Source organism: Anomaloglossus baeobatrachus, chromosome 9, assembly GCF_048569485.1.
Source record: "Anomaloglossus baeobatrachus isolate aAnoBae1 chromosome 9, aAnoBae1.hap1, whole genome shotgun sequence".
Lineage (NCBI taxonomy): Eukaryota > Metazoa > Chordata > Amphibia > Anura > Aromobatidae > Anomaloglossus > Anomaloglossus baeobatrachus.
In genome coordinates this window covers 212151274-212165610 of record NC_134361.1, presented here as the reverse complement: position 1 = coordinate 212165610, position 14337 = coordinate 212151274, and the positions used below count along the sequence as shown (strand labels likewise).

At 49.2% G+C, this 14337-nt stretch overlaps 1 protein-coding gene across 1 annotated transcript in view; it reads left to right on the top strand.

The window, feature by feature from the left end:
* Positions 1 to 14337, top strand: part of MED27 (mediator complex subunit 27) — a 180772-nt gene that overhangs the window by 121048 nt on the left and 45387 nt on the right. The window contains exon 4 of the mRNA XM_075322918.1: positions 9277 to 9370. Coding sequence (XP_075179033.1) covers positions 9277 to 9370 — 94 coding nt within the window. The remainder of the gene's footprint in view (positions 1 to 9276; positions 9371 to 14337) is intronic.

Genomic DNA, 14337 nt, shown 5'->3' with positions numbered 1-14337 from the left:
TATAAGACACAGATCTGATACACTGTAACGACCCCTTCAACTCTGCCAATAGGATGTGATCAGGACGAGCTCTGCTTCTGCATGGAAACAAGGGTTTTTGTTCAGATAGTGAACAGAGATTTCCAAAAAGTTCGACATCCTTTTTATTGTGTACTCGGGCACAGCTCCTTACGTACAGGTGTGGCGGTGTCTGGTACTGCAGCTAGGTCATCATCACTCAATAGGAGACGCTGGGAGATTTGGAAAGGTCTCCATCATCATGGACCACATATTAGTGGAGCTCCCCCTCTACGTCCAATCCAACACTGGTCCGAATGAGAGCCTACAGATAGGTTGGAAAGCTGGCGCATTCACCATATAGATGCTCCCTGTGGTCCCTATACTGGGTGGGAGTCCTGGACGCCCCCTAATCACGCCCGTTAAGCATCTCTTTTGCAGGTTCCTTTTAGACGACCCTTCACCAGGTGTGCAGCCTTCATTCCCCGGCTCCGTCTTTGCAGCACGCTCAATGTCAGGTCCGCTCTGCAGCCATCGCTCTCCACTCTCCGATATTTCGTGCCGCTGTCTCGTTGCCAGCGTTGCCTACTTTCTCCACTTTGCATGGGTGTATGAAATGAACAGCATGTCTCCTGCGCGCTGTGTGGGATTCTGTGCTATTTAAATCTCTCTGAAGCCGAGCGGCATCGCACCAGTGCTGGATCCCATCCAGGAGAGGGGTCAGGCTGAAACTCGTCACCATCTGTCCAGACGTTAATCACAATTTGGGGTGTTCAGAAACGCTCCCTCGCTTTATGGTTACCGCTATTGTTGCTGCAGGAATGAGCAACGGGGTGCGCGGCAGCGAGTCCTGCAGCAATTTCGGGGACAGAGCGCCAGCGTACTCTCCATTCCTGGCAAGGTTTCAGGCCACGTTCCGGGGACAGATGCGTCCCCTATCGGACATGGTATCGCCCCCAAATTAAATGACCCTTTAGTGTCAAGCAGTGAATGCAGGTTGCCTTAACTAGCAGCGGGGCAATGTGACATTTTCCCCTGTAGTCTATATTCGGGCCTAAATGGCCCGTTGGATGTGTTGCCCGCTTGGCCCAGTCTCATTAGGGCATCATTGTGGACCTCAATTCTTTACTTTCCTGGGTTTCGCCCAGAGTTGGCGTCAGATTGAGCGCCTCTTTAACTTTCCCTTCTTCTGCTCCCCCCCCCCCCCCCGCAGATCTGCCGGCCGGTGGCAGCTTCATTACATTCTGCAGAGTCCGGCGGCCGGGGTCCAGCAGTAGAGATGTGTATTGATTGCGGTTTGGCTGGAGCGAAATACCTGATGTCTCCATTAGCATATAGTTAGCGGTGACCTTTGTGCTGCAGAGCGGCAGGACGGGGCGGGTTTTCTGCTGAGCCACCGAAACAGCGAGCGAGCGGCTAGCGGTGGCAGCAGGACTGCGGGAACGTGCCGCCTGTCACTCACCCCAGTAAAAAGTGCCGACCATCACGTGTCACACCTTGCTAATTAGCCGCCGTCATTTGCAAGCCGCAGTCGTGGTGTAAAGGGGAGTTCCGCTGATGTGTGAAAACAATAGAGATGATCACTTTTTACTTTACCTTTACTCATTTCTAGTTTTATCCTCCTGTTACATCTAAAGCAAATGTAATCTGCTGCTCCTTGGTAGGGAACAGTATTTTGGCTCCTCTGCTGGCGCTTACTGCGATCTCCCACAATGCATTGCTCTTTCGTAGCAGAATTGTGAATGCCGCTCTGGGTGTGACTGGAGTAGATCGATAAAGACTAAAGGGTCTTCAGAGTTACTCCGTATTATGGGTTGGTGTAATTACACAGACTTGTGAAATTTGGGTTTATGAAAAATTTTTCGAATCTAATCATTGATCTTTATATTTTCTTATGCCCGGATCTGAAGAAGAAAAAAAACAAACAAACAAAAAAAACCACTTACTTTTTAGCATCATGTATGGATTTTGCGCAAAACGTGTGGGAACGTACGTACAAGTGCGATGTACGAAAAAAATCTTTATCGGAGCCATAAGTGTGCACAATAATACATATATACATTTATTGAACATTCATTCTGCAACTTTACTGGAAATGACTTCTTGCGCCTTTTCCTTTTCTCTTGATCCCTTTCCTCTAAGGCTGCGGATCTTCTCTGTTAGGCCTCCAGCAGTTGTCCCCCCATCATCTTCACCTTCCATCTTCCTTGGTGCCGTCGTCCCCTCGCCTTGGGGCCGTCGTCCCCTCGCCTTGGGGCCGTCGTCCCCTCGCCTTGGTGCCGTCGTCCCCTCGCCTTGGTGCCGTCGTCCCCTCGCCTTGGTGCCGTCGTCCCCTCGCCTTGCTACCTTGATTAAGTCTTTCTCCTTGCTCTTCGCTAACAGCACTAAGGTTTTCCGGAAAGTCGTCCAAATGGGAATGTAGAAAATGTAACTTCAGACTCATCAGACAACCCTAGGCTGTGAAACTTTTCAGCATGTTCTCCTTGATTGACTTAAATGTTGGATCTTCGTTGTTACCAAGAAATGTACTCTTGACTTCATGCCCTTTTCTCAACAGCTTTCATTTTTGTTTTGCACACGTCGTCCTTCATGAATTTGCGAATATCCGGTCCCGATGCCTTCCTTCATTTTTCTTTTGTTCTTTTGGACAGACCCTGATATTTGGAACACTCATGCTTAAGGCCTTGTGCGCACTGGGAAATGGAATTTTCTTGAGAAAATTCCGCATGCTCTCAAAGATTACCGCACCCGCGGTAAAAAACCGCGGGAAACCGCACCCGAAAACCGCATGCGGTTTGCCGCGGTTTGCTGCGGTTTTACCGCGGTATTATTCGCGGTATTGCCGCGGTTTTGCCGCGTGCGGGTTGGGATGTGCTTTATTGCATTCAATGCAATAAAGCACATTGAGAAAAAAAAGTCATTTAATTCTGAGATAGTAGATAGACAGAAGAATAGATAGAGGGATAGATAGATAGATAGAGGACAGATCGCTGCATTTCCCACGGTCGGCAGTGAGTTCACATTACCGGCCGTGGGAAATGACCGGTAATTACCTCTGCTGTCTGCTGCTTTCATTCAGCGCTGTGTCTGTGACAGTCGCGGCTGGATGGAAGCAGCGCAGGACCTGTGGATTACGCCGGAGCGGTGGATTACGCCGGAGCTTTGGTGCGGGAGGGGTTAATAAAAGGGTGAACGAGGCTTGTTTGTTTTATTTAAAATAAAGGATTTTTCGGTGTCTGTGTTTTATTCACTTTACTTACGGGTTGATCATGTCAGCTGTCACATAGACGCTGCCATGATCAAGCCTGGAGTTAATGGCGGTGGTCCCCCACCACCATTAACCCCTTGTATTACCTTGCTGCCACTGCTACACGGTGGCAAGAAGAGCCGAGGACACGCCGGTGCTGCCGCATAATGAATGCGACAGTGCCGTGGCAGCTGCGGCTGATATTCTCGGCTGCCGGAGGGGGAGTGAGGCGGGGGACATTATCCCTGCCCCTCTCCCTCCCCAGCCTGAGAATACAGGGCCGCCGCTGTGTGCTTACCTCGGCTGGACGGTAAATATGCAGCGGAGCCCACGTTCTTTTGTTTTCTATATTTCCGTTTTCTTTCTATGTGTGATCTATGTGTCTGTGTCTATGTGTTCTATGTCTGTGTGTCTGTGATGTGTGTGTGTTTACTCTCTGCACGGCTTCCTCTTCCTGTAATGACATCACTTCCCTGCAAACCGCAGACAGGCGATGTACATTACCGGAGGTAAACCGTGAAATACCGCAGGGAATAACGCAGGAAAACGCAGTGAACTGCACAGAATTTGCTGCCTGCGTTATTCCCTGCGGGATTTCATGATTAACATTGGAGTCAATGGAGTGAAATCCCGCAGCGACGTGCGGAAAAGAAGTGACATGCACTTGTTTTTGCTGCGGGATTCCCGCAGCAAAACATGCAGCTGTCAAGTTCCGCCCAGTGCGCACAGGATTTTTTTCTCTCCATAGGATTTGCTGGTGATTCACTGCAGAGATGTTATGAACATTTTCTGCAGCGAAACATGCAGCAAATCCGCGGAAAATCCGCGGCAAAATCCGGTAAGTGCGCACATAGCCTAAATGTCTCCTTCTTTCGGTAGAGCTTTCACAAACTGCTTCATCAGTCGAATCATAATGTTGAGTGGTGGACGTAGAACGCTACTGGGATAATGTGGAGCGGTGGACGTAGAACGCTACTGGGATAATGTGGAGCGGTGGACGTAGAACGCTACTGGGATAATGTGGAGCGGTGGACGTAGAACGCTACTGGGATAATGTGGAGCGGTGGACGTAGAACGCTACTGGGATAATGTGGAGCGGTGGACGTAGAACGCTACTGGGATAATGTGGAGCGGTGGACGTAGAACGCTACTGGGATAATGTGGAGCGGTGGACGTAGAACCCTACTGGGATAATGTGGAGCGGTGGACGTAGAACGCTACTGGGATAATGTTGAGCGGTGGACGTAGAACGCTACTGGGATAATGTTGAGCGGTGGACGTAGAACGCTACTGGGATAATGTGGAGCGGTGGACGTAGAACGCTACTGGGATAATTTGGAGCGGTGGACGTAGAACGCTACTGGGATAATGTGGAGCGGTGGACGTAGAACGCTACTGGGATCAATTAAACTTTCCACAACCATGTTCCTGAGTCCAGGTTGTAAAGATGTTCTCGTTGGCCAACTTCAGTGAGGAGTCCTATCCCGGCTGTCACATTCACACAAAAAGCATGGGTACTCTGTGTATCCTCCTTGCTGCCCAAGAAGCAAAGGTAGCACTTTCAGATCACCAGATATTGACCAGCCTTGATCCCTGTAGTTAGGTTTCTTGAGAATAAAGTCTAAATTCTCATAGCTTTCCCTCAAGTGCACAGAATGCCCTGCAGGCACTGACGCATACTCGCGGCCATTGTGCGGGAGCAGCTTTCAGACTTTTTTTTGGATGAATCGATAGTCTCCACTCGCTCACATTGTTCTCAATGTTACATTTTTCCGTCAGCTCAGGAACATCTCAGCAATACACTAGAGCACCGTCTTGACAAACTATGAAAGGAATAGCTTTTCTCTTCTTCTGTACCATGAAAAACAAATATCAGGAGCTCGCAGGTTCTTTTCCTTAAGGCTATGTTCACACACTGCGTTTTTTACCTGCGTTTTGGGTCCGTTTTGGGTCCGTTTTTGCTGCAGAAATTTCTTGAGAAATTCTTGTAACCTTTCTGCAGACATTCCCCAGCAAAACCTATGGCAAAAAAAATTAGCTGTGCACACACTGCGTTTTTTTCTTAAGAAAATTCTTTCAGTAGATTTTCTTAAGAAAAAGAATGAGCATGTCACTTCTTTTCTGCAGCTAACTGCGTTTTTTGCCATAGATAATTGGCACAATAACGCAGGGAGCAACCAGCGGTAAAAACGGACCTAAAACGGACCTAAAACGGACCTAAAACGGACCTAAAACGGACCTAAAACGCAGGTGCGTTTTTGGTGCGTTTTTTAACACAGGTGCACTCTTAAGAAATTTCTTAAGAAATTTCTTAAGAAAAATCATTTTTCTAGTGTGAACATAGCCTTAGTCTTGAGCCTGAAAGTTCTGGACAATGTCTAGGAAGGTCCAAGTCCTGGATTAAATGATGTTATTTGAGCTGTGAAAAAGCTGTGTCTCGTTGGGACTAGCGTGAAAGTCTTCTTCAGAATGCGGCTCTTCATGTTATTTTCTGAATCGTGTGAATCTTGTAGTTTCTCCGGAAGTGAAGGGACAGGTGTTCCTGGACCATGAGGCACAGGGCAAAGCACTGATGGGAGGGCAGGATATAGAATTCATAGGCCCTGTGCTGACTAGAAAAAGGATTTTTCTCAAGTAATTTCTTCAGTGAAAGATTAGCGCACCTGAGTTCCAAAACGCACCAAAAACGCATGTGTTTTTGACGCGGTTTTGTTGTGTTTTTGGTGCATTTTTTCCTCAGGTTGGTCCCTGTTATTTTACCATTATCTATGGCAAAAAAACGCAGGTACCTGCAGAAAAGAAGTGACATGCACATTCTTTTTCTCAAGAAATTCTGCAGAAAGAATGTGGACACAGCTATTTTTTTTTTTCCATAGGTTTTGCTGGGGAATGTCTGCAGAAAGGTTACAACCATTTTCTCAAATTTCTGCAGCAAAAACGTGGGTAAAAATGCAGTGTGCGCACAGGGCCTTATTTTTAAGGTTGAAGCCTTCCACGTTGCACGTACAGTAGCAGCTATCTCTAATTTTGTGGTTCCCTCCAGATCATAGGCCAAAACCAAAGCTCTGTCCTCCCTTTTGACCACTATCGTAGTTCATCTACACGTGGAGCCCACGACTGGTCCTGATCACCTAATTTTAGACCAAACTGCGCATAATACGTTTTTCTAACGAAGTCTGTAATGTTCCTTCATTGTTTCTTCACTACAAAACAACTGCAAATGTACAGTGCTGGCCAAAAAGTATTGGCACCCCTGCAATTCTGTCAGAGAATACTCCGTTTCTTCTTGAAAATGATTGCAATCACAAATTATTTGGTATTATTGTCTTCATTTATTTTGCTTGCAATGAAAAAACACAAAAGAGAATGAAACCAAAATCAAATCATTGATCATTTCACACACAGCTCTAAATATGGCCCAGACAAAAGTATTGGCACCCTTAGCCTAATACTTGGTTGCACACCCTTTAGCCAAAATAACTGCGCACAACCGCTTCCGGTAACCATCAATGAGTTTCTTACAATGCTCTGCTGGAATTTTAGACCATTCTTCTTTGGCAAACTGCTCCAGGTCCCTGAGATTTGAAGGGTGCCTTCTCCAAACTGCCATTTTGAGATCTCTCCACAGGTGTTCTATGGGGTTCAGGTCTGGACTCATTGCTGGCCACTTTAGCAGTCTCCAGTGCTTTCTATCAAACCATTTTCTAGTGCTTTTTGAAGTGTGTTTTGGGTCATTGTCCTGCTGGAAGACCCATGACCTCTGAGGGAGACCCAGCTTTCTCACACTGGGCCCTACATTATGCTGCAAAATTTGTTGGCAGTCTTCGGACTTCATAATGCCATGCACACGGTCAAGCAGTCCAGTGCCAGAGGCAGCAAAGCAACCCCAAAACATCAGGGAACCTCCACCATGTTTGACTGTAGGGACCGTGTTCTTTTCTTTGAATGCCTCTTCTTTTTTTTTTCCCTGTAAACTCTATGTTGATGGCTTTTTCCAAAAAGCTCTAATTTTGTCTCATCTGACCAGAGAACATTCTTCCAAAACGTTTTAGGCTTTCTCAGGTACGTTTTGGCAAACTCCAGCCTGGCTTTTTTATGTCTCAGGGTAAGAAGTGGGGTCTTCCTGGGTATCCTACCATACAGTCCCTTTTCATTCAGGCGATGACGGATAGTACGGGTTGACACTGTTGTACCCTCGGACTGCAGGGCAGCTTGAACTTGTTTGGATGTTAGTCGAGGTTCTTTATCCACCATCCGCACAATCTTGCGTTGAAATCTCTCGTCAATTTTTCTTTTCCTTCCACATCTAGGGAGGTTAGCCACAGTGCCATGGGCTTTACACTTCTTGATGACACTGCGCACCGTAGACACAGGAACTTTCAGGTCTTTGGAGATGGACTTGTAGCCTTGAGATTGCTCATGCTTCCTCACAATTTGTAGTCTCAAGTCCTCAGACAGTTCTTTGGTCTTCTTTCTTTTCTCCATGCTCAATGTGGTGCACACAAGGACACAGGACGGAGGTTGAGTCAACTTTAATCCATGTCAAATGGCTGCAAGTGTGATTTAGTTATTGCCAACACCTGTTAGGTGCCACAGGTAAGTTACAGGTGCTGGTAATTATACAAATTAGAGAAGCATCACATGATTTTTTACAGTGCCAATACTTTTGTCCACCCCCTTTTTTATGTTTGGTGTGAAATTATATCCAATTTGGCTTTGACATTTTTTTTTTATTTTTCATTGAAGACAAATTAAATGAAGATAATAATACCAAAGAATTTGTGATTGCAATCATTTTCAGGAAGAAACTGAGTATTCTCTGACAGAATTGCAGGGGTGCCAATACTTTTGGCCAGCACCGTAGCTAACGTCTGGTGGATTGTGACACCTCCTTGTAGACGTTTCAATTACGTCGTTGGAGACAGAAGCTTCATCCACCACAACCACCAAATACTAAAAGGAATCGTGGTAAGCGCAGCACCACACTCTGATGGACTCTGACTAAAAGAAAATCTGCCTTTTACCGCCCATAGCAACCAATCACAGCATTGCCTTCAGTACTTATACTGCTGAGGTAAAGTGAAAGCTGTGCCGTGATTGGATGCTTTGGACACCACTAAAAGACAATCTGCCTTTACTTCCCATGGCAACCAATCACAGCGAAGCCTTCAGTACATATACTGCTGAGGTAAAGAGAAAGCTGTACTCTGATTGGATCCTATGGACAGCACTAAAAGAAAATCTGCCTTTATTGCCCAATGCAACCAATCACAGCGCGGCCTTCAGTACTTATACTGCTGAGGTAAAGTGAAAGCTGTGCTGTGATTGGATGCTATGGACACCACTAAAAGACAATCTGCCTTTATTGCCCAATGCAACCAATCACAGCGCGGCCTTCAGTACTTATACTGCTGAGGTAAAGTGAAAGCTGTGCTGTGATTGGATCCTATGGACAGCACTAAAAGAAAATCTGCCTTTATTGCCCAATGCAACCAATCACAGCGCGGCCTTCAGTACTTATACTGCTGAGGTAAAGTGAAAGCTGTGCTGTGATTGGATCCTATGGACAGCACTAAAAGAAAATCTGCCTTTATTGCCCAATGCAACCAATCACAGCGCGGCCTTCAGTACTTATACTGCTGAGGTAAAGTGAAAGCTGTGCTGTGATTGGATGCCATGGACACCATCACACTGTTATGAATTATGACTAAAAGAAAATCTGCCTTTACTCCCCATAGCAACCAATCACAGTGCAGCTTTCAGCTTTTATACTGCTGACATAAAGTGAAATCTGTGCTCTGATTGGTCGCTATTGGCACCACACTCTCTGGGTTAAGAAAATCTCTGCCCACAGCAGCCAATCACAGCACAGAATCCATTCATTTCTAACCAACCAAAACCTCGCAGTCCCTATGAGAACTACTCTCCGTCGTGTAGCTGCAGCGCTGGGAGCATCCTCTTATTACGCTCCAGCTCTATTATAAGCGATCAGGTCACCGTCCCTTTAAATAATTCTTCTTCCTTTTTCCCAGGTACATCGATGATGTCATCACCCGCATCGACCGCATGTTTCCGGAGATGACCATCCACTTATCCAGACCCAACGGGACCTCCGCCATGTTGCTGGTAAGTTTTGGCCTCCAGCCAGGGCGACAGAAGGGGGCGACTCGCAGACTTGCGTTTTCGGGGCCGTTTTTTGCCTTTACCCGTTAACCCTATGCGTGCCATGCCCCCACAAAGTCACCGCTGCCCTGCAGGGGCCCCCATAAAGTCACCGCTGCCCTGCAGGAGCCCCCACAAAGTTACCGCTGTCCTTAAGGGACCCCCACAAAATCACCGGTGCCCTGCAGGGGCCCCCACAAAGTTACCGCTGCCCTTAAGGGACCCCCACAAAATCACCGCTGCTTTGCTGGGGCCCCGACAAAGTCACCGCTGCTTTGCTGGGGCCCCGACAAAGTCACCGCTGCTTTGCTGGGGCCCCGACAAAGTCACCGCTGCTTTGCAGGGGCCCCGACAAAGTCACCGCTGCTTTGCAGGGGCCCCGACAAAGTCACCGATGCGCTGCTGGGGCCCCGACAAAGTCACCGCTGCTTTGCAGGGACCCCAACAAAGTCACCGCTGCTTTACAGGGACCCCCACAAAGTCACCGCTGCTTTACAGGGACCCCCACAAAGTCACCGCTGCCCTGCAGGGGCCCCCACAAAGTCACCGCTGCCCTGCAGGGGCTCCCACACAGCTTAACACTTCACGCCTGATCTCCTGTATATCCAATTCTCCACCATTTCCCAGATCTCTGCTTGCTGTGAGCGGTTGGGGAACATATCCTGCTTAATGAGGGTTTAGTACAATGTATCAGTGGCTAAATCCTCTCTGAGCTAAGCACCTACAATAGAAAGTTCTACACAAACATTGTAACAAACCCTCAGCTGTGACGGACTAAGGAAAAGTTGGTTTAATGTTAGTTGACAATCGCTATGCAGCTCTTCTTCCTCACAGCTGAGGGTTTGTAATAGTGTATCAGTCCAGGCTGTGCGGCTCGCAGAGCATTGTCTGACCCAGTCTGCTGTCACACAGCTGAGAATTTGTAATAGTGTATCAGTCCGGAGCATTGTTTAGCCTTGATGACATTGTAACAGACTTTCAGCTCTGACAGGGTCTTAACATACAAATGGCTACAAACGTTTCCCGACATGTCCCCTCCTGGTCACACAGCTGAGGGTTTGTTACATTGTATCAGTCTGAAGTCATGGCTGCTTAGCTCACAAAAGCCAGATACAATTGTATCAAATCCTCAGCTGTGATATACATTAGAATAAAATGTTCAGCACCTGGCATTATACAGGGTTCTTACATTCACTGACAGGCAGCGGAGGTGTTAGACACTGGGTAGGATTGATGTCAGCTGCAGGGATGGGACGTTGAGTGCGGAGATCGAGGCGATGCTGTCACCCCACGCTGCCGTCGACTCCTGTGCTGCTGCCGCACCTCGGTGCCGTCAACCCCTTGTGCCGTCGCCCCTCGCTGTCGTCGCCCCTCGCTGTCGTCGCCCCTCGCTGTCGTCGCCCCTCGCTGTCGTCGCCCCTCGCTGTCGTCGCCCCTCGCTGTCGTCGCCCCTCGCTGTCGTCGCCCCTCGCTGTCGTCGCCCCTCGCTGTCGTCGCCCCTCGCTGTCGTCGCCCCTCGCTGTCGTCGCCCCTCGCTGTCGTCGCCCCTCGCTGTCGTCGCCCCTCGCTGTCGTCGCCCCTCGCTGTCGTCGCCCCTCGCTGTCGTCGCCCCTCGCTGTCGTCGCCCCTCGCTGTCGTCGCCCCTCGTGCTGCCGCCCCTCGCTGTTGTCGCCCCTCGCTGTCGTCGCCCCTTGCTGTCGTCGCCCCCTGTACTATCGCCCCTCGCTGTCGTCGCCCCCTGTACTATCGCCCCTCGCTGTCGTCGCCCCCTGTACTATCGCCCCTCGCTGTCGTCGCCCCTCACTCTTGTCACCCCTCGCTGTCGTCGCCCCCTGTGCTGCCGCCTCTCGCTGTCATCGCCCCTCGCTGTCGTTGCCCCCTATACTGCCGCCCCTTGCTGTTGTCGCCCCCTGTGCTGCCGCCCCTCGCTGTCGTCGCCCCTCACTGCCATCGCCCCCTGTACTGCGCCACCTGTACTGCCGCCCCTTGCTGTCGTCGCCCTTTGTGCTGCCGCCCCTCGCTGTCGTCGCCCTTCCCTCTTGTCGCCCCCTATGCTGCCACCCCTCGCTGTCGTCGCCCCTCACTGTTGTCGCCCCCTGTGCTGCCGCCCCTCGCTGTTGTCGCCCCTCACTGTTGTCGCCCCCTGTGCTGCCGCCCCTCGTTGCCGCCGACCCCTGTGCTGACGCCCCTCGCTGTCGTCACCCCGCGCTTCTTTCTCCCTGCGCTGCTGCCCCACACTACGCCTCCCTGCGGTGCCACGGCCCCGCGCTGCCGCCTCCTTCAGGACGACGTCAAGAGCACAGAAGGAAGACGTTTTGGGAAGCGGATCGGCTCTCGCCTCGGGGGAAGAAGATGAAAACGAAAACTTGTAATTAAAAAGTAAACAGAACACCTGCTTCTGGGGGGGACGGGGCCAAATCAAATGAGCAGACAATGGAGGGAGGCGATAGGCTGGCGGTAATTAAGAAACGTAATCGGCGGTAAAAGATGCACAATATATTCAGTGTCGCCTCCAATTATCGTCAAAACGTCGCCCAAAAAAAAATCTGTCCGCTGCTCGGCGGCCCGACACGTGGCGGCTACAGCTGAACTCACTCCTGTCACGCTATGTGCCTCAGCCTGGCGGATTTAAAGGGCCGCCGCACAAAACAGAACCTCAGGTTATCGCCCGCCATCCTGTCCTCCAGTCACATCCAGAGCTGACTACTCCATGGCACTAGTATGTTTCACAATATGGCAGTGTTTTGTAAGTTTCCAACTGTCTGGCAGTATATGCACTACTGTACATTGGTACTGTAATACCGTATTCAATATTTTACTATATATCATTACGTCGGCGCTGTATGACAGTTATTTATGGGATGCTAGAGATCACTATTATGTTGGTACAGTATGATGGTATTATATGCGATACTTTACAGGACTATTATGTTGGTGCTGTGATACATTTATATGTTGTTCTCTATATCAATTTTATGTGGGTGATATATGGCGGTTTTATGCAGGCACTGTATGGTACTGAGGGCTCTTGTTTCAGTTTGGCAGTGTATTAATTTGGCAGAATATGACATTGGCATAGTATAGTGGCATTGCATGTAGCAATATATTGTGCTGTTGTGTTGGCACTCTATGGCACTATTATTTACACCATGTGGTTGCACTGCTTTTGTGTCTGTGTGGCAGTATTATGTGAATGGCAATGTTATCTGGGCATCATATACTTCTGTGTTAGGTGGGCACAGTGTGGTGATATTTGGGCACTGTATAGTTGCGTGTTAGGTGGGCACAGTATGGCAGTATTTGGGCAGTGTTATTTGGGCACTGTTTAATTGTGTTAGGTGGACACAGTGGTGGTATTATTTGGGCACCCTTATAGTTGTGTTTGGGGGCACAGTGTGGTGATATTTGGGCAGTGTCATCTGGGCACTGTTTAGTCATCTTTGGTGGGCACAGTGTGGTGGTATTATTAGAGAACTGTATAGTTGTGTGTTAGGAAGGCACAGTATGGTGGTATTTGGGCACCGTATAGTTGTTAGGTGGGCACAGTGTGGTGGTATTATTTGGGCACCGTATAGCTGTGTGTTAGGTGGGCACAGTGCAGTGGTATTTGGGCACTGTATAGTTGTGTGTTAGGTGGGCACAGTGTGGTGGTATTATTTTGGCACTGTATAGTGTGTTAGGTGGGCACAGTGCAGCGGTATTATTTGAGCACCGTATAGCTGTGTATGTGTGGTTGTATTATTTGGGCACCGTATAGTTGTGTGTTAGGTGGGCACAGTGTGGTGGTATTATTTGGGCACCGTATAGCTGTTAGGTGGGCACAGTGTGGTGGTATTATTTGGGCACCGTATAGCGGTGTGTTAGGTGGGCACAGTGCAGTGGTATTTGGGCACCGTATAGCTGTGTGTTAGGTGGGCACAGTGCGGTGGTATTTGAGCACCATATAGCTGTGTGTTAGGTGGGCACAGTGTGGTGGTATTATTTGGGCACTGTATAGCTGTGTGTGTGGTGGTATTATTTGGGCTGTATTATGGCAGTATTATTACCTCTTCTTTGCCCCGGTTGTGTCACCGGCCGCTCCTCGGTGCCTGTCCATCATCCCTTGCCTGTAATTTCTGCTCCTCGGCTCTCGTGCTCATGCCTTCCCCGTATACCGTGTGACGGATGGCGCCGCGGCTGCCATTCTTCATCTGACACCTTGTGGCGCGTCGCTCCAATCTATTACCTTGATGGATGGTAATCCGGTGCAATTTATAAACAGATTGAGAGCGCGCCTATTTACATCTCCGGGCGGCGCGGCCGCTGATTGCCTTCCCCGGGCTCTCGGAGCTACCTTCTCCTCCGCGGGTATAGCAGCTCCGGTGCAGGTGCATGCCATGACTCTGCCACAGTGGCCCCTGCTCTGTGCGCTGTTTTCCTCTGGTATCAGCCAATTCTGCTTAGATGAGGCGGGGGAGGGGTTATCTGCGCGTCCCTCCGTCCCATCCGCGCTCGTCTCATTGTGATTTTGAGCTGTGTTATTCGCTCTTCTCCGGTTACATCCAAAGCAGCTGCGGTTTATTCAGACCATACGACTGACGGCCAAGCTCCACAATGCCCCGCACTCGGTGACGGTCACTGTGGATGCAGCTTTGGCTGTGACTAGAGAGGAAAAGGCAAGTTTAGTATCAAATGGGTAGAGAGAATTTTTTTTCCTGCCCGCACTATTCATTACAGGGTGACGAGGGTTCGCATGTCCTGACGCTCGTTTGCAAGGTCCTGTAATCCCCGGCACCATTTGATTAATCTCAGCATGATAATTACCGAGAAGGTCCATACTTCACGAGGAGGCAAGAAGAGAAATCTCTCCTTCCTGCAGTCATCCGGAAAATATGGAGACCGGAGTTCTGCTCCGGAGGAGAAAATGCAAGAAAAAGATTCAGGAACAAAGT